General features: G+C 39.6%; 1 protein-coding gene across 2 annotated transcripts; it reads left to right on the top strand.

Moving 5' to 3' along the window:
* Positions 1-10,460: 10,460 nt before the first annotated feature.
* On the top strand, positions 10,461-16,685 carry LOC129770100 (uncharacterized). 2 transcript variants are annotated; one of them, XM_055772730.1, is made up of 3 exons: positions 10,461-10,609; positions 14,958-16,167; positions 16,265-16,446. In XM_055772730.1, the coding sequence occupies exons 1-3, from the start codon at positions 10,593-10,595 to the stop codon at positions 16,304-16,306; spliced, it is 1,269 nt and encodes a 422-aa protein (XP_055628705.1). In that variant the 5' UTR covers positions 10,461-10,592; the 3' UTR covers positions 16,307-16,446. The 2 variants fall into 2 exon arrangements, with proteins under 2 accessions (XP_055628705.1, XP_055628703.1); XM_055772728.1 differs by having other exon boundaries at positions 14,958-16,685.
* Positions 16,686-27,425: the final 10,740 nt, after the last annotated feature.

Below are 27,425 nucleotides of genomic sequence, written 5' to 3'. Positions count from 1 at the left end.
ACAAAAAGAACGAGCACGACTGTATCCGTTCTCGAATTCCGGCTGTCTGATGTACATTGTGAATAAATAATTTACTGGTTTTTATTTGCTACGGGTCTGTTTCTGTTATATTCAATAATCGACGAGGGCATAGCATTGATGCTTCCATTTCTCTGCTGAAAAATAGACGTTACGTATCTTTTGTCAATCAATGGCGAGTTTACCGATTGAAACCACAAATGTTCGCTTAGTAAGAAAACGTGAATGTTTGAAATAATTCATATCAGAAATTAATTTTAGGCGGAACAAAGTTCATCGGGTCAGTTAGATTTAAATAAAATTTTTGAATTAAAAAAAATAAAAAATAAAAAATAATTACTGATTTTTTTGTTGCAAAAAAAAATACACATTTTTTGTACATCTCATTGCGTCCATTCAATGAGATGATCTTCTTCTTCTCCCTAAATGGCACTAACGTTCCTAGAGGTACTTCACCGTCTCAACGTAATATTAGTTGCGTCATTTCTATTAGTACTAAGTTGAGATTTCTATGCCAAATAACACGCCTTGAATGCATTCTGAGTGGCAAGCTCTAGAATACGCGTCACCACAGTGCAAGTCGGAAGAAATTTCTTTGACAAAAAATTCCCCCAACCAGCACGAGAATCGAACCCGATCCCCCGGCATGTTAGGATGACGATGGGATGTACATCATTTTGAAGCTTCAACTCTCATGTTTTGAAATATTTTAGGAACAAATTATTATCTTGGTGTGTGTAGATGTAATGGACAAAAATATCGGGAACAAATAAAAAATCGATTTCTTTCTTCTTTCAAAGAATTTGTGGACTAACACATTTTTTTGCCAACTAATTCAATAGCTAATCCAATTAGCCTTATTTGAAATCGATGCAAAGACACTGAATAATTTTTTTTCGTCAATGAAACAATTTATTCTTTTACAGAATTTATTGTTTTTAGTTTTCAAAACAGCCTTTCGATTTGAGATGCGATCATTGCTTATTGAAAAAATCAAATGGAAACGAGGGGCTGACATATCAAGCCCTTCTAAATCGTTCCGGTGATTCAAAAGTTATGATTTTTTGAAAAAAAGTCATTTTTGAAAAAGGGGGAGAATTGACTTTTCGGACCACCCTAAAATGGAGAAGGGCACCCTAATAAAAATACAGGTTTAGTGTTTTGCGATGAAGAAAAAAATTACTACTTTTGACGAAAATCTGAGAACCACTATATCGGTTTAGCATGGAATGGCTATTATAGTGAACCATATAGGGATTCAAAACAAAATTTCTGATTTGCAACAATACTTTTCACAGCGCTGTAGAATTTAGTACTTATTTATGCACACGCCATAGCTTGTGCTAGCAGGCGCGCTTTAGACCAAATTTTTATCACGCTTCTCTGGCAGCCCGATTTGTACGACTGATAATGTTCATGAGATTCAGCACCGAGTCACAACATTCCTGACAATTCAATGGCAATGAATAAATGTGAATGAATTCTCATGACTCGAGCTTTAAGGAACAGAATGAACATGAATGAACACAGTTGTAAATTTGTTTGCCGTCGAATGAATGACAGCAGCATCGACAAGCAAAATAAACGCGTTACACTGATAAAAATATATATATTTTCAATGTTACTTAACAAGCTCAATATTTCCAAGCCCTGCTAGTAACAAAATTCGAGTGTATTGTTATAATTGAATAGAAATAGAAAATAAAATTGTGTTTCCTGTGAAGAGATTTATGAAGAGAAATAAAAAGTGACTTACCTGTTTCTACTTAACTGGACTTCGCTGGAATCGCCGTTAGTACGCTGCTGCTTGCTTCCCTTGCTGTTCGCCGTCGCTGCTGCTGCTGAAGAATCTGAAAAGGAAAAACCTGGAACTTACCTAGCAGCAGACGTCAGCTACGGAGTGAACTGTAAAAGAAAAAAAAAACACAACGTAGGACTAATTGGGTAAGCGCCAACATGACAACATGATGATGATAAGATTTGGGACTCTTTTTACGAATACACGAATACAATACAAAAATAGATGTTAGGAAAATTTATAAAAAACTAGAAAATCACAAAAAATGGAAATAGAATAATATTGAGAATTTATTAGATATTTTTGTCCCGCGCAGTTCTCGAAAAATTCTGAAAAAAGATCACTAATATCAACACATATAATAAATACACAAACAAATACACATTTAAATATTAAGTAAACCTGTAATGGGTCTCAAATTGGTGCAAAATCAAATTTAAATACTAAAGTAGTAGCGAATCTCTAAATCACAAAAAAAAACAAAATTTCAATAATTTTTTAGTACTTACATTTTTGATTGATTTTTTCTTGATAATATTTCTCGATAAACCATTATGACATGCACTTACAGTATTTTTTTCAAGTTTTGACGTAGGACTACGTCTTTCGGGAACATATTGGGGTAAAAATTGAAAAATGAAAATCGATCGCATCGTGAAAAATGTCCAATTTCAAACGCTTGTTACTCATTCATTCCATGATGGATTGATGAGATTTTTGCATCAAACGATTACGGCACTCCATAACAATTTTTCACATTGAATAAAATAGTATATATCATATAACTAACTATCGAACAATTGAAAAAATTCAACCCCTATCCAAACAGAGATACCCAGTCCTGATTGGTCGAAATTGACGTCATTTCTTTTTCGCGCCCGATTCGTTCTCTCACCGGCAAGCTGCATGGCAATCGAGTAGGAGGCGCCTACTTCACACATACCAAATGATATAAAAGGAAGGAGCATTCGTGAGTCTCATTCATTCTTACAACGGACGTGGAACGGACAACAACAAGTGGAGAGCAGCAGCAGTGAAAGCGGCTAATATATAGGCGAGCATAGAAGTTGAGCGGTCAAAATGCGAGCTGTGTCTCACATCGAGCTTTTATGGCAGCATAAGCAGCGGCAAACAGTAGCAACGGTTGTTGAAACCGGTCTACTACTAGTGGCAGCAGCAAACATCACAAGCGGATCGTTTCAGGCACGCTCTCTCCGTCAGAAGTGCGAGAACGTTTCTTGGCATCGTGAAAGTGCAGCATCGAATCTGAGCGGCCAACAATTGAGCTGTGTCTCACATAAGTGGCAGTAGCAGCAGCAGCGGCGGTAAACATCGAGGCTGAACCTCAACAATCGAGCTGTGTCTCGCATCGGTCCACTACTGTTGGCAACAACAAATATCATGAGTAGAGAGTTTCAGGCATTTCTCATTCTTGTTGGACGCTCAGATCGATAAACATATGTGTTTCCAGTGTGCATTGCTGGTACTCCTGTTCACATCAACCAATACAATTAGATGCGGTTATGGAGGTAAAGGAGACAAAGGAAGGAAGGGTGTATCGTAAGGTTGCACATGACAACATCCAGTGTATCAAACCCGCTATCCGTTGTGTAGCTCACAGTGATGGTGTCAACGAAACCCTTGCAAACCGACGCACAGAAGCCGAAGATGCCAAAGCCAAGGAAAGCAGCAGCGACTCCGAAAAACTACCGCTGCGAAAAAGTTAACAACTGCTACATCCGACTGAAACCTCACATTAGCACGCAGCAGATTCCGTACAACCCATTTAACCATTCCAGTCCTTTTCAGGACTTTCGATATTGCTTTGAAACGAAAGAGTTTAATTTATTGTTTTCCACTTATCATAAAAATGATATAAAACTACGATCAAAAATAATGTTTACTTTTATATTTTCTTTGATCATGTGCAACTAACAGGAAACTTATCACGTCAGAAACATACTTTCCATCAACCAACCTGACTGGATGCGGTAAGGGAGGCGAATGACATATATATATATATATATATATATATATATATATATATATATATATATATATATATATATATATATATATATATATATATATATGATATATATATATATATATATATATATATATATGATATATATATATATATATATATATATATATATATATATCATATATATATATATATATATATATATATATATATATATATATGATATATATATATATATATATATATATATATATATATATATATATATATATATAGCACGTGCTGTTTCGACGCCATCTTTGCTTTGACTAAATTCAAACTAGCAAAACCAAACACGCCTACTGTTTCTAGGGAGCCTAAAGAGAAATTTTCTTGGAGAAAGAAAATTTTACGCTTTGAGTTACTGAAAGGTATTGAAAAAATTCTCATTTTTTATTTAACACCCGTTATCCTCAGTTGACTACGACTATACAGAGCCCTGAATCAAATAAATGGAATCAAACTTAACATGTAGAGGTTTTAGGGATCGATAAAGGTTTCTATGGTATTTCGACACTCCTCCGCCCACTTTAAAGGGGAAAACACAAATTTCTGCATGACTTGAGAACTAAGCAAGCAAATTGAGCCATATTTGGCTATATATATATATATATATATATATATATATATATATATATATATATATATATATATATATATATATATATATATATATATATATATATATATATATATATATATATATATATATATATATATATATATATATATATATATATATATATATTAATATTTTGCCGATGCCTTTGCGCGAACTACACGGGCGAGTAGCACCATAATAGCTAATCAAATGTCGAAGTTCGTGATATGGGTGCGTTCATCGCTGTTCGGTTCGGCGTCGGTTTAACCCTTTCATTACGGCAGTGTGCTCCGCCGAAGTGCTACCCCTGTACGGAGCACTGCACCGAAAAGTATGCACATCGCGCTGGTGTGAAATCTCAACCATTGGATAGTGGTAGATACCTAGGCCTGATTGATCGAAATTGACGTCATTTCTTTTTCGCGCCCGATTCGTTCGTTCACCGGCAAGCTGCATGACAATCGAGTAGGAGGCGTCTACTTCACACATACCAAATGATATAAAAGGATGGAGCGTTCGTGGATTTTATTCATTTTTACAACGGACGTGGAACGGACAACAACAAGTGGAGAGCAGCAGCAGTGGACGCGGCTAATATGTAGATGAGCATCGAAGCTGTGTGGTCAATAGGCTAGCTGTGCCTTACATCAACCTTCTATGGCAGTATAAGCAGCGGCAAACTACTACTACTCTACTAGTGGCAGCAGCAAGCATCGCGAGCGGAGCATTTCGGGCACGCTCTCTCCATCAGAAGTGCGAGCACACGCTTCTTGGAATCGTGAAAGTGCAGCAGTGAAATTCAAGACGAGCATCGAATCTGAGCGACCAACAATTGAGCTGTGTCTCATATCGAACTTAAGTGGCAGTAGCAGCAGCAGCGGCGGTAAACATCGAGGCCTAACATCAACAATCGAGCTGTGTCCCGCATCGGTCCAGTACTGATGGCAACAGCAAACATCATGAGCAGAAAGTTTCAGGCATGTTCTCTCTTTCTGCTGATGCTGCTGCTCAGTCAGATTCCTCATTTTGTTCGACGCTCAGATCGGTAAACATATATGTTTTTAGTGTTTTAAGTGTGGTCACATCAGATCAACATCAACCAACATGACTTCATGCGGCAAGGAAGGCAAAGGAGGATAAAAGCGTATCGCAAGGTTCTACATGACAATATCCAGTGTATCAAACTCGCTATTCGCCGTTTAGCTCGACGTGATGGTGTCAACGAAAACCACCAAAATAAAAACAGAAATAAGCAGCAGCGGCTCCGAAAAAGCTACCGCTGCCAAAAAAACAACAGGAGTGAATTGTTGTTTTTGTTGCTCCATAAAGTTTTACGCGAGTAAATATGTCGGAATATATGTTCACGCAATATGAGCGCCAATCTCGTAAACGTGCATCGGAGCTGAAACAACTTTCTATCACTGATACCGAAAGCTCGATTGTAACACTGGTGAAATGAACAAAAAATACCCAACAACCAAACCAAACGGCCCTTATCAGGGCCATCAGATAATTATCAAAGAGTTTAATAATATATTTTTTCAAACAACCAAAATCAGCATGCGACAGATAGCCTAACGTAATCCTACGTCAACTTTGTAGAACCTCACAGGGGTTCAAAAAAATAGTCAACATTTGTTATTAATATATGCTGGTGCAGAAGTCGTATGCCGATGCTGCGAAACAGCCTGCCCCAGCAACACGAGCGGCGAAGAAACCGAAGCTGCCGACGAAACCGTCAGAGCCATCAAGATCCATGCCACCACCAAGAGCCTCAAAACAGCATGGGTCGATGCCAGATTTATCAGCGTCACAAGCATCGACCAGTGCGAATAAGCCGTGGGATAGCGGGTCAATGACTGATACCCAAAGTCAACGACCCTCCACTAGCAGCGGAGTGATTAGTAAAACTGCTAGGAGCAACGAAATCTTTTCTCCGATGAAGTCAGCCACCAACAGAAACCCTTGTGTTGTGACAAATGTAACAGCGCTTCTCGCACCTCCAAGTGCGGCTCAGCCATCGGACAGCGGGTCACTGATCGATACACAAGGTCAGCGCCCCCCTGCTAGCAGTGGAGTGGTTCGCAAAACTGCTAGTGGTAAATCCGATGGCAACGAAACAGATTCGTCGTCAGTCTCGACCGCTACCCGAACACTTCGCACAAGACCGCCGGGTAAGAAACGGCGAGAGGATAGCGATGATGAGCGTGGAGAACAAACACTCTAATGGATCGTTTCGCCAGCTATAACATTGCTACTATCAACATTAACACCATCACAAATCCGACCAAGCTAAATGCCCTCAGGACTTTTATACGTACGATGGAGCTCGACATCGTCTTCTTACAGGAGGTGGAGAATGATCACCTTACTATTTCCGGATATAACGTCTTGTGTAATGTGGACCACGCGAGGAGAGGAACGGCAATAGCGCTGAAAGAACACATCCAGTACTCGCATGTCGAGAAGAGCCTGGATGGTCGCCTGATCGCATTGAGAGTGCAAAACACGACACTCTGTAACGTCTATGCTCCTTCAGGAGCAGCGCTGCGTGCCGAAAGAGAGCGTTTTTTCAATGGCACTATCGCCTACTACCTTCGACACAACACCGAACATACGATACTCGCCGGAGATTTCAACTGTGTGCTTCTACCGAGCGATGCTACACACTACAACATGAGTCCCGCTTTAAATGCGACGGTTCGGCAACTACAACTACATGATCTATGGGTTAAGCTGTACCCATCAACTCCCGCACCAACGTATATCACCCATAATGCGACATCCAGGCTCGATCGTATATACGTCAGCAATGGACTTTGTGCGCATTTGAGGAGTGCCGCTACACATGTGTGTTCTTTCTCAGATCACAAAGCACTAACAACACGAATTTGCCATCCGAGGTGAGCGCGCTAGGGCAAGGATTTTGGTGCTTACGATCACATATCTTGACACCACAAAATATTTATGAACTTCGGATCCGGTGGCAATTTTGGACGCGTCAGCGAAGGAATTACAGTAACTGGATGGCATGGTGGCTTTTTTTTTCGCAAAACCTAAAATTTCTTCGTTCTTCCAACAACAACGTTCGAACAACAACGATTATATGGCCAACTCAAAATGGCATACGACAATTATTACCAGAATCCTGTTATGCTAACGACCATCAATCGATTAAAAGCGCAAATGCTCGAACATCAACGACGTTTCGCGCAAAAATTCATGCGCATCAATGTCACGATAGTGGCCGGCGAAAACATTTCCACATTTCAGTTGGGAGAAAGGAGACGGAAAAAAACAACTGTTACGAATATACGAACTGAGAATGGAGAGCTCTTGCGAGATCCTGCAGAAATCGAAAATCACATGTTCGAATATTTCAGGGGACTCTACTCAGCGACGGAGCGAAGCGATGAAGTTGTGAACACGTTTGAGTGTGATCAAGTAATACCGGCAGACGATGAAACAAACGCCTCTCTGATGAGAGAGATAACAACGGAAGAAATATGTACATCGATCAAAACAGCAACAGCGAGAAAATCGCCAGGGTCCGATGGTCTCCCAAAAGAGTTTTATCAGAAAGCCTTTGACGTCATACATAGGGAACTCAATCTGGTAATAAACGAAGCAAAAACGACACATTTCTATCCCGAATTCGCAAGGGGCACTATAGTACTAGTGAAGAAGAAAATCAACGGCGACACCGCTCGAGCTTTTCGGCCGATCACGCTCCTTAATATGGACTTTAAAATCCTCAGCAGAATTATGAGAGCCCGTTTGGAACACGTGCTACGAAACAACCGACTACCGAGCGAAGCGCAAAAGTGCTGCAATCCCGGCCGTAACATTTTCCAAGCCACTCTCGGACTGAAGGATAGAATAGCAGAACTAATCGCCAGAGAGGGGAACGGAAAGCTCATCTCCTTCGATCTCGAACACGCGTTCGATCGGGTATCGCACTCATTCCTTCACCGTACGATGCTATCGCTCGGTGTAAACCCGTGCTTCGTCGGGCTTCTGCAGCGTATTGCTGAGAGATCTACCTCTCGGCTCCTGATGAACGGGCATCTATCGCGTGTCTTCCCCATCGAGAGATCGGTGAGACAAGGCGATCCGCTCTCAATGATGCTATTTGCGTTATACCTTCATCCACTTCTTACACGACTCGAGCGCATTTGCGGCAGTGACCTGTGCGTGGCATACGCGGACGATGTCAGTGTGGTGGTCACATCCACCCAGAAAATTGATCTTATTGATGATTTGTTCCTCCAATTCGAAAACGTCGCAGGGGCGAAACTGAATCGACAGAAAACGATTTCAATCGATGTGGGAGTGGTGGATGAAAATCGATTAATAGTACCACGGATACAAACAAGGGAAACGGGTAAAATCCTTGGCATTGTTTTTGCAAACTCCATACGGGAGATGGTTAAGCTTAATTGGGATGCGCTCGTCTCTCGAGTAGCGCAGAAAATCTGGCTTCATTCACTCAGGAGCCTTAATTTGGTGCAGAAGGTAACACTATTAAATATATTCGTCCTTTCGAGGATGTGGTATGTGGCATCGGTCATTCCACCGTATACTGTTCACACAGCTAAAATAACATCGATAATGGGGTCGTTTCTGTGGAAACGATTACCAGCACGGGTACCAATTCAGCAACTTGCGAGAAGTGAAAAACAGGGCGGACTGAAACTACAGCTTCCAGCATTAAAATGCAAGGCGTTACTCATAAATCGACATCTGAAAGAAACCGCTTACATTCTGTTTTATAGTTCTTTCTTCGTACAAACAACTCCTTCACCGGCAGATTTCCCGTGTCTGAGACAAATACGGGAACAATTACCGCTATTAACACTTCAAATACAACGAAACCCATCCAGCGTGCTGATTCATAATTTCTTCATTGAGCAGACAGAGCAGCCTAGGATAGAGCGCAAGCACCCAGCGTCAGACTGGCGACGAATATGGCGTAATATCGCATGCAGACAAATTTCATCAAGCCAGCGCAGTGGTCTGTACCTCATCGTGAATGGAAAAACACAACATCGGAAACTTATACATACTATACAGCGGGCAGATGGAGCAAACTGCCTCCATTGTAATATAGCTGTGGAAACAATAACGCACAAATTCAGCGAGTGTCCTCGAGTAGCGGCATCTTGGAGACTAATACAGCAAAAACTTGCAGTTATGTTAGGAGGATGGCAACGTCCCTCTTTCGGAGAATTATTACGGCCGTCATTAAATAACATCACAAAAAGCCAACGAATTCAAGTACTGAAAACCTTCACAAATTATGTGGAATTCATAAATGAAACAGAAGGGCTGATAGATACTGCAGCCTTAGAATTTTATTTAGATGTAAACATATAATGACAACTTTTATACAATGAATAAACTTGACATTGGAAAAAAAAAATTAATATGTTATTAATATTGTTATTAATTATTGTTATTAATTATTGTTATTTGTATATTCTGTCCAATTTATACCGGGAATTTGTGTTTTTGAAGAAAATACTTTATTTATCATCTAATTTTTTTTTTCCAACGCAAAACCCATTTGTTATAGCTGTATTCAAGAATTGCCTTAAAATAGTTAAAATACTGCTCGATACATTATGAAAAAATCATGAATATAAAAAAAAAACAAGTACGAACATAGCAGTGCTGTGTCTCAAAACTTAATTTAATAATTTCAAATTATCAAAATCAAATTATCAAATTATCGAAAATTGTACAGCAAAACCCTCTATAATCCTGAAAAAAAAACACATATCGAAAATAGGTACATTTAAATGAAAATTATGTTTTAATGGATCTACGTTACGGAACCGTTTGGTACATCACGCCACTCGGGTCCGCCAACCTACGGTCGACAACGTGGAGCGTGCAGCGTCAGCAGTATGCGGTCATAAGAGGGCCGCGAGCGCATGGCTCGCCCTCTTTTTCGCTGTGCAGTTCTTGTGGAGCACCGGTGGTGCCGTGTGATTAGTGATAAATGAATAAATTGTTGAAAGTAGTTAGTTTTTAAAAGTGTTTGCATATCACGATTCCCATAAGTGGTGTCAGAAGTGGGATCGTGAGGTGTTAAAATAGTGGAAGATCCCGCCGCACGAGTAACCAGCCGTCGAAGGATCACCCGGATGCTGCAAACACAACCGTAAGTGAATTACTTCTCAACATCTAAAACTCTATTATCAATCATGCCGGAAACAAGAGCCAGTGAACTTGAAGCACTCAAAACAGAGCTTGAACAGCTCCGAGCATTGGTAGTGGCCAGGGAGGGCAACAAATATGCCATCCCCGACCCTATTAAAAATATGTCGGAATTTTCCGGAAATAAAAAGGAATTGGCAAGTTGGCTCAAGGAAGTCAACGAGCTTTACGAAATGTTTAAAATAAAAGGCGAGAACGGGCAACCCGACTCGCTTAGCTCGATATATTTGCGGGCAATAAAAAATAAAATCAAAGGGGACGCTCGCGTGATATTATGCGCAAATGGTGATCCCGATACCATTCACGGTATCAAATCGGTTCTCATCGAACAATATGGGGACCAGAAGGACTTCGCCACTAATTTGTCGGCGATGTTCCATTTGAAGAAAGGAGATAAGAATCATTTGAGATTCTTTAATGAAATCAAAGAAATTAACACTAGGCTAAAAGCCAATCTATCCTCGAACCCGTTATCGGCTCGAGAGGTAGTTGATGTGATAACAATCACACGATATTTGGACAACATCGGAGAGCCCCTGGCCTCCATTATCAGGCAATCGAAACCAAAATCTTTAGAAGAGGCATACCAGGCTGTATGCACTAATCAAAACGCGGAAAGTAGAACGAAACCCGCAAAACAAATTTTCAAACAGCACAGTAACCCTAGTAGCAGTGGTTCTGGTGGCTATAATAATAACAACAACAGCAACAGCTCTTACAGAGCATATGCCAAAGAAACGAACGCAAAAACTGCATTCAAACGACCGATTCAGCAATTTAAACCGCGCGTGGAACATAACACCAACGAGGTTGACGTGGATAGTGATGATGATGATGACGATGATGACAATAACGCGACCGAGTGCGAAATGCAAAATACACGCGAAGTAAATTTTCACAGAGGAGAGGAAGACCAGACAATAACTTGAACAATTTCATTCCTTACATTCGCTACCGATCTAACAAGGGAATCTTAAAATTCTTGATAGACACAGGTGCGAACAAATCGTATATGAATCCAGAACATGTGGCAAACGCAAAAGTGACTGATCAGCCAGCCATCGTCACAAACAAAAATGGAAAATTTATTTTGGATAAAGTGGTGCACGCGAATCTTTTTCCGAAAGATGTCAACAGAGCACTACCATTTCATGTGTTTAAATTTCATAAATTTTTTGACGGGCTCATAGGGTACGAAAACTTAGCAGCCTTGAAAGCCGTGATCAATACAGATAAACACGAGTTGATTATTGGGAAATCTACGTACCAATTTTACCGGTATTTCCCTTCTTCCATGAATTTTCACGAAAATTTCGAAACTTTCATGAAAATTCCAACTTTACAAGATGGAACGTTTCTAATCGAAGATGAGCTTAACATTACTGCAAATGTTTCAGTCCAACCGGGACTTTACTTGGCAAAGAATAATAGTGCGATGGTTCATGTACATTCAAAAGGCCTACCGAAGCCTATATTGTCGAAACCATTCGAAAATAAAGACTTTCTTATAAAAACCGATAATCCAAAAGAGAATTTGAATTTCCCTGCGGATCATCTAAATAAAGAGGAGGTCAAACTTCTTGCAAAGACCTTACAGCCATTCAAAAGCATCTTCTTCCAGGAAGGTCAAAAACTTACCTTTACACATCAAGTAAAGCATAGAATAGAGACCACCGATAACAAGCCAATACACCAAAAGACATATAAATATCCGTACCATCTAAGAGAAATAGTGAGTGAACAAATCCAAAAGATGTTGGATACAGGCATTATTAGAGAGTCTTCATCTGCCTGGACTTCTCCTATTTGGGTCGTACCTAAGAAGGTCGACAACTCAGGTGCGAAAAAGTACCGCATAGTGGTAGATTACAGAAAATTAAATAAAATCACACCGTCTGATCGGTATCCAATACCGGAAATCAGCGAAATTTTGGATCGTCTAGGAAATGCGCAGTATTTCTCTGTGCTCGACCTGGCCAGCGGGTTCCACCAAATAGAGGTAGACCCAGCTGACATCCCAAAAACGGCGTTTAACGTCGATCATGGGAAATACGAATTTGTGCGGATGCCGTTCGGATTGAAGAATGCGCCCGCAACATTCCAACGCCTGATGGATTCGGTATTACGGAAACATTTAGGTATTAGATGTTTCGTCTATATGGACGACATCATAATTTTTTCCAGCTCTTTGGAAGAGCACATGAAAGACATTCAAAAGGTTTTAAAAACTCTAAAGGAAGCAAACCTTAGAGTTCAGTGTGACAAGTCGGAATTCCTTCGTAAAGAAGTTGAATTCCTCGGTCACGTGGTTACTACGGAAGGGGTTAAACCTAATCTCAAGAAGGTTGAAGCAGTGAAAAACTGGCCTCTTCCGAAAACCCCGAAGGAACTAAAATCCTTCCTTGGAACAATTTCATACTATAGAAGATTCATTCCCGACTTTGCTAAAATCGCAAAGCCGATGACAAGTGTGCTTCGTGGAAAAACCAAATCCATAGAAATTACTCCGGAATATGAAAAAGCCTTTACTGAATTGAAAAATATAATGAGTTCGGATCTCTTATTGCACTACCCCAATTTTGACGAGCCGTTCGTTTTGACTACGGACGCGTCAAACTTTGCGATCGGGGCGGTCCTCACACAGATAGTGAATGGAGGTGAAAAACCCATTGCCTATCTATCAAGAACATTGACAAAGGCGGAAGAGAAATATTCTGCCACCGCCAAGGAACTGTTAGCTATCTATTTTGCAGCTAAAAAGTTCCGGCCATATCTGTATGGTAGGCAGTTTACCATATACACAGATCATGAGCCTCTTACTAAGGAAATCAAGTTAACAGATGCTACAGGACGAGTGACTCGCCAACGGCTATACCTGGAGCAATTCGATTTCCAGTTGGTTTACAAAAAAGGAAAACAAAATGTAGTGGCCGATGGTTTATCCCGGATACCACGAGCTGACGAATCTGAACTAAATATTCAAACCGTTTTGCAAAACGAGCTTTATGAAAATGACCCGATATATGGACCAGAAATAATTAACAAGTTTAAGAATCAGCTGATAATTAATGTGTCAAACGATCCTAGAAAATCGGCTCACATATTTTATTCTATATTTTCAGGTTACAGCAGGCATACTTTCAACCGTGAAGAATATTCCGAAGATGAAATCCGAAACATTCTTAAAAGTTATCTTTCCCCGACCATATCCAATGGTATATTCGCTCCCCTAGAGATTGCACAATTGTGTTCTAAAATAATGAAAGATCAATTCAAAGGCATGAAAGTACAATTTTGCAATCTAAAACTCCCTGATCTTATTTCTAAAACTGATCAAGAGGAATTTATTCGTAAGAGCCATAATTTTAACCACAGAAGTTGGAAGCTCACATACGAGGAGATTCGTCAGTCAGTTTTCTTCCCCGATATGATTACGAAGATCAAATCATTCGCAAAAAATTGTGAGGACTGCAAGTTCGCGAAATACGAACGACGTCCCTTCAAAATTCCAATAACTCGAAGAGCATACGACAAACCATTAGAGAACATTTTCATTGACGTATACGTCAAGGAGGGTGAAAAATTCCTTACCCTTGTTGACGCATTTTCCAAATTTGCCCAAATTTTCAAAATCCAGAATGAAACGGCGGATGAGCTGATCGAAGTAATTACAAAATACTTTAAAATTTTCGGCCTACCAAAAACTATAACATGTGATCAAGCCACATCTTTCAGAAGCTCAAAATTCAAAACCTTTCTCCAAAATCAAAATATTGATATACACTTTGCCAGTACTAGTAACAGCAATGGCATTGTCGAGAGATACCACAACACGCTTTTAGAAATGTACATGTCAAACAGGAGAAAACTTGAAGAACTAACCTTATACGAAGGGCTCTCCATAGTAACTGCCCTATATAACGATACCAAACATTCAACTACGAAATTAAGACCTAGGGATATAATTTTTGGAAATTCTCATTCATTGAACCCGGAGGATATAAATACACAGAAAGCAAAAATAATACTAACTGCCAGGGAAAATATTGCGTTAGAAGCGAGGATACACAATCAGAAAAATGAAAGTCAAAACAATAAAGAATATGAAAACCTCACCATCAGTGAAGCTTTAGTTAAAGGGAAAGGAAAGCCGACCCCTTACACCAATAGATTTAGGCCAATTAAAATCCAAAGTCAAACCAGCAAAACTGTAACAGATGAAAAGGCTATCAAAATTCACAAATTAGATATGAAAAGAGCTAACTAAAACAACACTTTATATTTTCTTGCAGAATACTGTGGCTCCTTACGCTGGTAGGGATGGCCACTTCAGACTTGAGAATTCATACCCTGGATCAGAGTCCGATCATTATAGTTCCGTTAGGACCCGCTAAAATAAGCACTAGTTCTCTGCGAATTGTGCACCCCATAAACTTGACCTCAATTGGAACAATTGTAGAAAACTTTAACGCCGTTTCTATGGAGAGATTGTCGAATCAAACGCCTTTTAAGTCAATAGTTAAAGCAAAATTAGACAAAATAAACTTGAGTTACAACCGAATAAAACCACTACGTAGGAGAAAACGATGGGAATCTCTCGGAAAGGCCTGGAAATACGTATCGGGAAGCCCTGATGCAGACGACCTTAAGATTATAAATTCGTCATTAAATTCATTAATTAGCGAGAATAACAAGCAAATAAGAATCAATAGTGCTTTCGATTCACGAATGAGCAACATTACAAAAGCAATTAACGTCATACTGGAAAATGAGGAAAATGTAATACATTCCTTAGAGGGCTTTGATGTATTAGAATTAATATTCAAAATTGATGAGCTATTATACTACTTAGACATAATCGAAGAGGGGATCACACTAGCGAGACGGAGTATCCCAAGCAGCCGCATCATTCACCTCGACGAATTGGAAACCATTCATCATTCCCTCATTAATGACGGTTTCGGGCTTAACTCGGTCGATAGCATACTTAGTACTGCCAATGCCTACGCAGTATTAAACAACGAAATTTTCATGTACATACTGAAGATACCCAGGATCAAAAATGTACAGTACACCCTCAACTTCATTGAACCAGTCATTGTAGATCGCCACAGAGTCCACCTACAAACACAGTTTTATTTGAAAGGACAGAAATCATTCATGATAAAAAGCGCTTGTTCCAAAGCCAACGCCATGTTTATATGTTCCTCAACGGATCTAGAACCTTTGACGGGTTGTATGCAACAATTGGTCTCCGGAAATACAGCAGAGTGTCCCATAGAACGCACCTACGGAAACAAAACTATTCGGAAAATCAATGATGGCAATATAGTCGTCAATGCAATCAATGTAACACTTTCGTCAAACTGTTCAGTCACCCAACGCACTCTACAGGGGTCGTTCCTAATCCAATACTCAAACTGTACACTGAAATTGGATGACGAGGAATATGTCAACACAAACATGGAGATACAGCCGTTCATACCTACCACGGGATTGAAGGTAAATCCAACCAAACTGTTTAACCACATTCCGTTGGAACATTTACAGGAGTTACATATGGAACAGCGTAACCATATCACACACCTTAACCTGACAGCCGAAAACCTCCATTGGAAACTTCATTTCCTGGGATGGATAGCATCCGTAATCTCATCAACTTTACTAATCTGCATACTGGGTTCATCCATAATCATCGTTTTGAAATTCGCCGCCTGGAAGACACTCCTTACCAACAGCAAACCAGAAGTCATCGAACAGGATACCATCGCATCAACCGAGGCCCATCCCGAGTCCAGAGAGGTACCGCTGATACTTCAGCAGTAGACGAAAGCCGAGGACGTCTTTCAGCTAAGGGGGAAGCCGTTACGGAACCGTTTGGTACATCACGCCACTCGGGTCCGCCAACCTACGGTCGACAACGTGGAGCGTGCAGCGTCAGCAGTATGCGGTCATAAGAGGGCCGCGAGCGCATGGCTCGCCCTCTTTTTCGCTGTGCAGTTCTTGTGGAGCACCGGTGGTGCCGTGTGATTAGTGATAAATGAATAAATTGTTGAAAGTAGTTAGTTTTTAAAAGTGTTTGCATATCACGATTCCCATAAGTCTAAAAAAACCAAAAATTCGAAACACCAAAGAATTAGTCTAATTTTAATTTTTTTATTTTTTACTAGCTGACCCGGCAAACTTCGTCTCGCCCAAAATTTATTTTCGTTATCACATCCACGCTTTCTTACTAAGCGCACGTTTACGAGTCCTATCGCAGAACTGTTCATTGATTTAGAAGATCAAAATCTACCTTTTAAAATTATTCTTCACTATAACATTTCAGTACTTCTACCAAAACTCGACATTATAATATCAAATTAATTTCAGACACAATTCTCGTGCAAGATTTTTCATCCACTTTCAAATAACACGTTTCTCCGTTACATGGAATAAATGTTTGATACAGCAAATATGATAGAATGAAGACAGCCCTGAATCGGACAATTCCTTTCTCGAGTTTTGCTCTTATTAACACATTCGGCGATTCATTTTTATTTATATAGATAGAAGACGATATGAGTGTGCGTTTTATCACAATTTCGTTACCACAAACATCAAATGGACTAACAACCGCTTGTCAATATGTAATTGTAGAACACATGCGAATTGAATGTTTCAAATTTTCTCATTTTCCTACAGAATTTTTCGAAAATTTTCAATTGTCATGCTTGGTTTGAATATGTTTGGTTGAAATATGTGCATTGTTTCTATGGGACCCTATCTTCTTTCCTGAGGAAGAAGGGGTGTCATATCATCATTGAAACATTTTTCGTACCCAAAAACCCTCACATCCCAAATTTGGCTCCATTTGTTTGATTAGTTCTCGAGTTATGCAGAAGTTTGTGTTTCTTTTGTATGGCAGCCCCTCCTTAGAGAGGGAGGTGGAGTGTCCAACCACCCTAAAAACATTTATTGCACCCTAAAACCTCCACATGCCAAATATGGCTCAATTTGCTTGCTTAGTTCTCAAGTCATGCAGAAATTTGTGTTTCCCCTTTAAAGAGGGCGGAGGAGTGTCGAAATACCATAGAAACCTTTATCGATCCCTAAAACCTCTACATGTTAAGTTTGATTCCATTTGTTTGATTCAGGGCTCTGTATAGTCGTAGTCAACTGAGGATAACGGGTGTTAAATAAAAAATGAGAATTTTTTCAATACCTTTCAGTAACTCAAAGCGTAAAATTTTCTTTCTCCAAGAAAATTGCTCTTTAGGCTCCCTAGAAACAGTAGGCGTGTTTGGTTTTGCTAGTTTGAATTTAGTCAAAGCAAAGATGGCGTCGAAACAGCACGTGCTCCGTGAACGCATTGTACGGTTCTACGAAACGCATTTCCAGCAAGGAAAAAAGTTCACGGTGGCACATTCTAAGGAAGAAAATGTACCTGTCAGTACGGTATATCATATCCTGGGTTCCCTGAACGTAGAGCGGAAGGTCGGAAGTAGTCGTCCGGTGACGATAATGACGAAGCAGAGGAAGACATCGTTAAAGAAGCTGTTTGACAACAAGGACGCAACCAGCCTACGTGACGCCGGTCGGAAATATGGCTGCTCCCACGTATTGACCCATCGGACCCTCAAGATGGAAGGAATCGTCTGCAGGAAGTAGACGAGGTCGCCGGAGTACACGGAGGAGCAGATTGAGACGGTTAAATTACAGTGTCGGTGGATGACCAAAAAATACCGCGGGACGTCTTTCGTTCTAGACGACGAAAGTTATTTTCCGCTGTCCAAAACGCATATTCCAGGAAAAGATAATTACTACTCCAGCGACAAGTCATCCACACCGCCTGAAGTGAAATACAAGTTCAAGCACAAGTTTAAAAATAAAGGTTATGTTGTACATCGCCTTTTCCGACCGGGGCATTTCAAAGCCTTGGTTTAAGCCGAGTGGTCTGGCAATCAACCAACAAATCTATCGAGAAGAGTGCCTCGATAAAATCCTGCTGCCGTTCCTAAACGAGCATCACGCGGATGGGAAGTACGTCTTCTGGCCGGACAAGGCGTCTTCCCATTACGCCAAGAAGACGCTGGGAGGAGAAAAAGATACCGTTCGTGCCGAAAGATCGTAACCCAACAAACTTGCCCCAGTGCCGCCCAATAGAGGATTTCTTTGGCTCACTCAGTGCCCTAGTGTATAAAAACAATTGGAGGGCCAAGGACACGAAGCAAATGACTACAAGAATCCGGAATTGTATCCGGAAAATGGACGTAAGTGCCGTACAACGTTCTTGAGAGAGCATCGCGACAAAGTTGCGTCGAACAGCAGACCACGGCCCTTACTCAAACATTCACTGACATTTTTTTTAAGAAAATACATTATGTTATTAATAAAAAATACTGAAATCGATGAAAAAAAAAATTTTTTTTAGAGTGATTGAAAAAATTCTCATTTTTTATTTAACACCCGTTAGTCAGCTGACTATCTAACTGATTATATCCGTAGTCAGTTAGTAATGATTTTTGGCTTCTTCACGCAGTTTCTCCGCCAAAACGACTGAACAGTCAGTCGGGCGTTTAGTCGCTATCCCCTCTACCGACTCGACTATATCATTTCATTCTTCCCAGTCCAATTGTCCTCATTGCATTTTGAAGTGACTTCCCCCAAAACGAATTCGTTCCTGTTTTTCTCTCTCTCCCATGTACGTGGGCATGCATCGATGTTCGAGTTCAACGTGGTTTGACATACGCTACAGCTGAGTTAGATTCTTTTGTATCGTACACGAAAATTACTCACACGTATAAAATAGCGTGCAGTGTGTGTGCGCTATTTTGCTCGCTATTTACTAATACTAACGCGAGGACCTTTATAGCATACTTGATAAATGTCTAAGTTCGTTGGTTTGAATTCACGATGGGTAGACAATAAACCATCCATTGATGGGGTAACTTCTGTTTTTGCATCAGAAATCATGTTTTCGTTCCTCTTTATATGGACGTAAAATAAGATTGCATACGTGGGTATAACATTAGTGTCAGGGGGAAATGGAAGTGTGGATTGAGGTCAGTTGAATTAATAGGCAGATTTGTATTCATTAGTCGAGTCAGTTAAAATAACCACTGACTGGACTTGTTCACCAGTTATCCTCGCTAGTCAACGCTAGTCAATTCATTTTCTAGTCAAGTCACTTTTTGTTGTGGGTGACTGCCGAAGCAGTTCTAGTCGAAGCGAAGCTACTGAGAGTAGAGTCGGTCTTCATTTTTCACCTTCGAAGATTTCGGGTCCTGGTTTGATTAGTTCTAGAGTTGTTCAGCACCCTCTCCCCCCTTCTTTAGAGAGGGGAAAGGAGTGTCAAACCACCGTAAAAAAATTTATTGCTCCCTAAAATCTCCATATGCCAAATTTCGTTTAATTTGCTTGACTGATTCTCGAGTAATGTAGAAATTTGAGTTTCATTTGTATTTGTTTTGTTAAAGAGGGGGTGGAGTGTATAACTACCATAGAAACATTTATTGGACCCTAAAACCTCCATATGCCAACTGTGGTTCCATTTGCTTGATTAGTTCTCGAGTAATGAAGAAATTTGTGTTTCAGTTGTATGGCAGTGTCCCCTTAGAAAGCGGGGAGGAATGTCTAACCATCATATAATCATTTATTGCACCCCAAAATCTCCACATGCCAAATTTCGTTTTGGATTATATGTTTTGAATTATAGAGGCTTTAAGCTTTCTCAGTTCATCCGCCTCTAGCCTTGAAAAACCAAACTGAATTTATTTGACAATCTACTCAAATTGCTTCACGAAGCGTTCGCCCTCTTCACTCAGTGGAAGCATTCATTTATCGGCCCCTGTCATCGCTATCAAATATTTGTATCAAAGAGTTTTAATATTAAATTTCTTTAATGTTCTTTAATGTGCTGACCGGCAATAATTTCGTAGTTCTATCTTTTTTTTGCGGCCCGCGACGATTTGACTAACGCGTGTTTGGGCCCCTATGAATAAAGGTTGAGTACCGCTGATTTAGATAAAGGAAGTCCATAACAGCGGTTTCGAAGTTTCTTGACCGAAGTTGCTCGATTGGCTAGGGAGAGTGGAAAATATTGATTCAGATAACCTTTCCGTTCTTCAATTTAATCTAGCAACTCCTGAATAAGGGTAATTAAATTCACATTTTCTCTGGTTTTTATAAGAATTATAAACAATATTCATATTCTTTCATTATCCTAATTCAATATCCTTTCGTAGACTGAAGGTTTCGTCTCGTATATGATTTTGGACTTCATCTTGCATTCACCCCGTATTTTTCCTAATTATTTTGATGAACATAAATCTCACAGGTTAATTAGAACTTTCAAACTCTGGGGGCAATTGAATGTCCGCTGTTATTAATTTCTCTGATTCTAAATGTCATCTAATCACAAGCTGTTTAATTCCTACGTTACTTGATTACTAACGCGTAATCATTAAAACACCCAAAACAAACAGAAAGGAGGTAAAACACAACAGCACTCGAAGATCCCTTCCGATTTCGGCAGATTCCGCTTAATTTTCAGCAGCTCAAACAAAAGTCAACTTGGTTCGGAGAAGATCAACGCGGATAGCCGATTAATGCAGTAGTTGATAGCATTAATTTTCCGGATGAAGCAATTTCATTTTCTTAAAGTGTTATGTTTGTCTTCGTGTTTTTGCTCCTCCCGCCTCTCTCTCGGTCCGCCAAGGCCTGGTACTGGAGAGAGCACAAGGTTCAAGTGTGTTTCTGCGGAATTTCGGACGGACGGCTCCGGTTCTCGTTTAATCGCTTCTCATAGCACTTATTTTCGTTTTCATCTTTCATTATTATCATTGTTATTTACTTTCGCTCCTCGGTATCTGCCTTCTCTCATCTCATTGCGAGAGCTGCTTGCTTCGAGTAATTGCTGCAGAAAGTGTTTTTTTATCATTCCCTCCCTGCAGGAGGAAAAGTTTGCGTACGCTACGAGTTTTATTTGGCTCGTTGGCCAAACGAACTCGGCGTCGGAGACGACGAACGATCAATATCTACGCTCCCGAGAACACACTCGGGGTAGCAATGGGACAACGAGCATTTCTAACACCAGCAGCAGCAAATGGTCCCCCCTGGAGGACCATTGTTCGGGGCGATGATGAACGATTGATGAGGAAACAGTGGGGGAGCAGGAAGCTTCGGAACAATGAAGTTTTATCTAGCATTTCACTGTTACGTGTTGCTGTCAGTTCAGTTGCAGCAAAAAGGAGATGAGTGAAGACTCTTCCCTAATGTCCCGTGAAATTTAGATCAATAGAGCTGCAACTTTGCAAAATCTAATCTATGAACTTTTGCGAGAAAAAAAAATTATAGGAGGTTGTGTCTAAGATACGACCGCATTGTTGACGTAGAACTACACTGTTATTCTATATAAGTCGCTTATTTATATCTTCGGATATTATTCTATAATGCTGTGAAATTTTAGAAACAACTGCTTAGTAGAATAATCTCTGAAATGGTTTTTTCATTGTAGAATTTGTTGACGATAATTGATTGATGATTCATTCTTGCCCTCGCAAAACGATACACTAGCTGACCGTAAGTCGCAATTTATTTCATGTCAATGCAATGAAAATTTATCTCGAACGTTTTTTTTTTTTTTTTGCCTTTTTCGCAATTGACATAGACTCAGCTACAGTCGATTATATACATGTTGCACAAGCACCATTATTCCACATCTCATAACTACATCAATATATCTTTGGCACCGCATGGAAACAACAACAATGACAACACTTGCAAGTATCAAATATCATGCTACATGTTGTTTAGTATTTCCTTAAAGGAATCGCACCTCTAGGCATCATTCGTACAACGTAAACCAAGCGCCAAACAAGCGTTCGCCATAGCATGCATACAGAGCCATACATTGGTGGCTTGAAACTACTAGGAATATAAACATTTCTCATCATTTTGCGCTATTCTCAAAAGAAACGCTTCTGTTAATATTACTGGCCTCGAAAAAATGTTGTATTTCTTTCTCATGCTCGAGAGAAGCGCAGCTATCACCTTTAGTGGAGGAAGTTTTGCTACTGGCAAGCGAAACCACATACAAAATTCCAGAACGAGATTTACTTTCTCGGTGACTAAATAAGCGAAATAAACTCTTTTTGTTAATAACAACCTGGAAAACAGTAGCAATGCTTTATAGCGCTAATGCAATCCTAGCTGAAGGCAGTTTTGCAACTGGCACGCGAACCCAAATAACTTATAACATTTTTTTGACGCACAACCTTAACGCCTGCTTCGCCATAACGTCAGTTTAATGCATTGACGCATTCTCAAATGCACCAACGAAGCCCTTATGATGACCGAAAACAAACAATGTTAACTGCTTGGAAAAAGACTGAATTATGCCACACAGCTTGTGCTCTGCTGTAACACCCATCGATGCGAATTCGCTGATGAGTTTGTCAAGAGCGACCAACGGGGTAGCTTGATTTTGGTTGCTGCCTGGGTAACGGCGTTTACATTTTCGACCGACGCGCCGAAATCGCCTACTTCGCTGTTGTGCGATGCGGTGTCACACTCGCGAAGGCTCGGTTCAGTACGAGCGCTTTTCACTGTACCAACATCGCGTGCATTATTGGATTTTTTTTTCTGTATTATAGTGACTTTCAACTCATTTGGCTGGTTCGTCACTTCTACTTCCATTCTTGGAAGAATGTCGGGAGTGAGAATTGAACTCGTGACCTTTAGCGTGAGAGGCATGGATGTTACCACTACGCCAGATCGCTTCCTAGAGGCATTATTGGATGACGCTTGCCTCGAAATATTATTGTCCCTGGAAATGCGTTCGTAGGGCTCGAGCCTGCCTTCCTCTTCTTCTTGCTCATCATACACTACGCGAAGCGTCCAATTTATGACGCGGAAAGAAAAACACACGATATGAATAACGCGAAAAAAAAACAGAAAAACCAAACGACGATATCCAAGTTGGATTATCACTGGTGGGGTCCAATCTTAGATCGAAGCGCAGCGAAAGCAAAGTGAACTGGATTGCTCAACAGTCCGATGCCGAATGAAAGTTTGCCTCAGCGAGATCCACTGTTTATACTCTAGGCAAGTATTCTCCTTCATTCTTCTACTTTTCCTTTGTTCATGGGGACTTTGAATCCTACGATTTCCCCTCCGTTGGTCGTCGATAAGTTGCTCGTTATTGACAGGTCTGTTCGGGAAAGCCCACAAATGGACAGAACAAATGTATGGGAAAATGGAAACGCCTCAAGTTTTCATGTATTTTAACCATTTACAAACCAGGCGATTCTAATGTATAGCATATTAAACAAATCTTATGGAATTTCCTATTCGTTTAGTATGTGAATCGCCAAAATTCGTTCGCGGCAAAAATAGTTATTAACGTTAACTTTATTTCATAAAAACGTGACCTGTTTTCTGATTGGCACCCTTAATGAAAGACGTAGTTCTACGTCAAAAACTGCGATACAAGCAGTTTTTTAGAAGTGTGGAGAAAACAAAAATAAATTAGAAAATCAGTGATTCAAATATAAACAGCTGTGTTAAAAACATACCGGAACTATGAACTTATTTCTTATCATAATACTGCCGACAGACAGCTCATGCAATTCACCAAAATTATCATCATATCCATATATATGAGCCATTCATTATTAAACTGATAGTTATCTCCAGCTAAGCGTTGAATATAATGTGCGTTCTGCCATGAATGAACACTAGCTAGTATTATTCAACGGTCAATTGTGGAGCCCCACACTGAGAATTGTTATTTGCACCTGACTGTTTTACATTTTATTCGTTGCTTTTCAAAAATAGAACTTTGATTCATTGCGCCACAACAGCACTAGTGATGATCGCCATCCATCTAATCTGTTTACATTATTAACGATGTTCATTACAATTAATTCACCGTAGTTCGTTGCGAAACGAGCAAGATTAATGGACTTTATCAGACGCGCGAGTGCAACCACGGGGCGAAATGTGCTAGGCTGACCAGAGGATCGTGATGCCTTGAATTCTGACATTATTCAGCCGTCCGGTGATGAAAAATGATAAACATTGTACCAAAAAAAACGACTGTCGGATCACTGCGTGGATTCTCTGTGGGATAAACATTTCATTCAGACCACATCGAACTCCTAATGCAAACAATAGCATTCGTGTATCGGAAACACCAATAAACATATTCGCGCTACGGGGGCGAAAAAGGTGCATTTTGCGCGCTTGGACTGGAAAAACAAATCGGGTCATGTTTTTTTTAATAACTGAGCACGAACTTCCCGGCTGATCTAAATTGCGTACAATGACCGTCCCGAGACGAATGCTGTCGATTAACAGTGGAAATGTTTATTTTTACTACCGTCGAACAGTTTTCTGAGAATGCTGCAAGGCCGCAATTGTTTCTATTCTCAGGGGTGAACAAAAAATGAACTGCTGTCCACAATCTGTCGAGACACAGTCGAAGCGTTTACTGTACGTAAGCTGAACAACATTTCGACAGTCTGACTTTATATAGACTACCATCGTAAAAGACTTTGATCTGATGCATGAGCGCGGTGCGGTTTTGCGTGATGGGAATAATCGATCTATCGCAAGATAATGTGGGCATCTTTCACTATATTATTGATTTGCTTAAAGTTTCTCCCTTAACGCTAAGGATAGCATTACCGCGCCGATATTTCAATAACCGGTAATACGGTAATGAAAAATTTTTTACCGGTAAAACAAACTTTAAAATAAACCATTTTCTTGAAGAAACGGTTTTTAAAGATAATGATTAGTTTACAAGAAAACATTTTTTAAGTTTTTGCTATTTAGTTTGTTGGTTAAAGTAATACTTAAGGGTGTATTCTAGTGTAGAGGCACAAAACTCAGACGTTTTTTCGAGCTCCGTAAAAATAAAACGAAGAATATTTTTACTATCCATTATATGATTTTTTGTTCATCTATCCTTTAACAATAAAACAAAATTGAACGGAGAAAAAATATTCATAACTAGAATAGTTAAGAGCTGACGAAGTGAGAGGGTTCAAAAAAAAGTTGTGCCCTGGCATACACGATTCCAGCCCTTCTGGTTATCTGAAACCAAAAAGTCGAACAGATTCTGACTCAGTAAAACCTCGGATAAGTTAAAAGCCTCTTTTTTGACAACATGGCGGCCGTTGGAAAAACAGATTGCGGTTTAAAACATTTTTTCTTTCGTTTTCAGATTTTTTTAAAATAGTATAAATTCAAAAATATCGATTTTTAAAGGCGATAGAGAGATGTCTGCAGATTTTATTCATATAAATTCGACATGAATCGGTTCAGTAGAACTTGAGATATCGTGCACGCCAGTTTGAAAAAAATAGTTTCGAGAAAAACGCGTTTGAAGTTCATTGTTATGGCCGTACCAGTTTAGAAATCGCATCACTAAAATGGCTCTAACTCGGTAAATAATATGATTTTCGATAAATCTTTTCTAGTGTATATTCTTGAATGCCTAAACTACAGAAATATGAAGGATTTTTTTTTGTTTTTTTTTCAAATTTCTACACTAGAATACTCCCTTGAAAAATGAAGTGTTCGGATCGAAAGCTAACGCTTGTAGAACATATTAACTATGTGATATAGTGGTAGCTCGTAAATATGGTGATTTTGTCGGACGGATTGGTATCTAGCCAGAGATGCCAAACTTCCTGATTTTTCAGGATTTCCCAGACTTTTTGACACGTTCTCTGATATCCTGACAAACACCCAATTACGCCTGATTTATCTGAAATGTTCCTGATTTTTCTTGATTTTGTTCTTTTTACTTTATTAGAATGAAAATTATCCGAATATACGAAGTTTTTCTGGTTGGAAATGAGGATTGCCATAATAGCTAACATAAAAAAGCTGTATAATGTTTGATTTTTTTTGTTTATTATCTATATATTCCGAAGCAATTCGCTTTATCGAAGATATTCTGTCGACATTTATTGAAGCTTGAAAAGTTGGCGTGAAAGAAAATATCTTTCAATTACATGTTTTCGGCGAGAATGCGAACATATTCTGGGAGCATAACATTTTAGGTTGTGTGAAAGATGGCGAAAGATCTTGGAACAAAACTGTGCTCATAAACTTGAATAAATGTATGTCTGCCTATAAAAATCATGCGTTTGTGTTTCCAAAAATCGGTTCGAACTTTCCAGACAACACAATATGAGCTATCCTGATTTCTCCTGATTTTTATTTTCATTCTCCCTGATTTTTGAAAATAATAGTTGGCAACTCTGTATCTAGCATATCCATCTTTGGTGACATGTGTATGGTTACAGTAATATTGCATGCTTTAGATAGGCTATTGTCGATTCTCATCCATAAATTGAAATATGGATTGCTATCAGCATATTTGATGGAAGATGTTGAACACGGAACAGAAGTACATTTCTTGCAGCTAACTTTACCGAATTCCTCAGAAGCAACGACACAACGATCATTTTCATATCGTGAACTACACCTTTACAATTCATCATTTCGGGACGCATAATTCGAAAGGATAACAACAGACTTCTCCAAATTTTATTATGCACTATTGATATAAATTTCACAAAAATGACTACAAACATATATAGTTACTACAAAATTGAGAATGAATAATTTACTTCAAAGGAATGTAATTAACGTATAGTGACGTGGGAGATAAATGCAACAATTCGCACAGTACCGTGAAATTTGCGATCAATTCAGCAACAATTCAAGTAATAATTTATTTACTAGTCCATTCTACTTGAAAT

This window comes from Toxorhynchites rutilus, chromosome 2 (genome assembly GCF_029784135.1).
Source record: "Toxorhynchites rutilus septentrionalis strain SRP chromosome 2, ASM2978413v1, whole genome shotgun sequence".
Classification (NCBI taxonomy): Eukaryota; Metazoa; Arthropoda; class Insecta; order Diptera; family Culicidae; genus Toxorhynchites; species Toxorhynchites rutilus.
The sequence above is the reverse complement of the archived record's forward strand: the minus strand, read 5'-3'. Positions and strand labels throughout refer to the sequence as shown.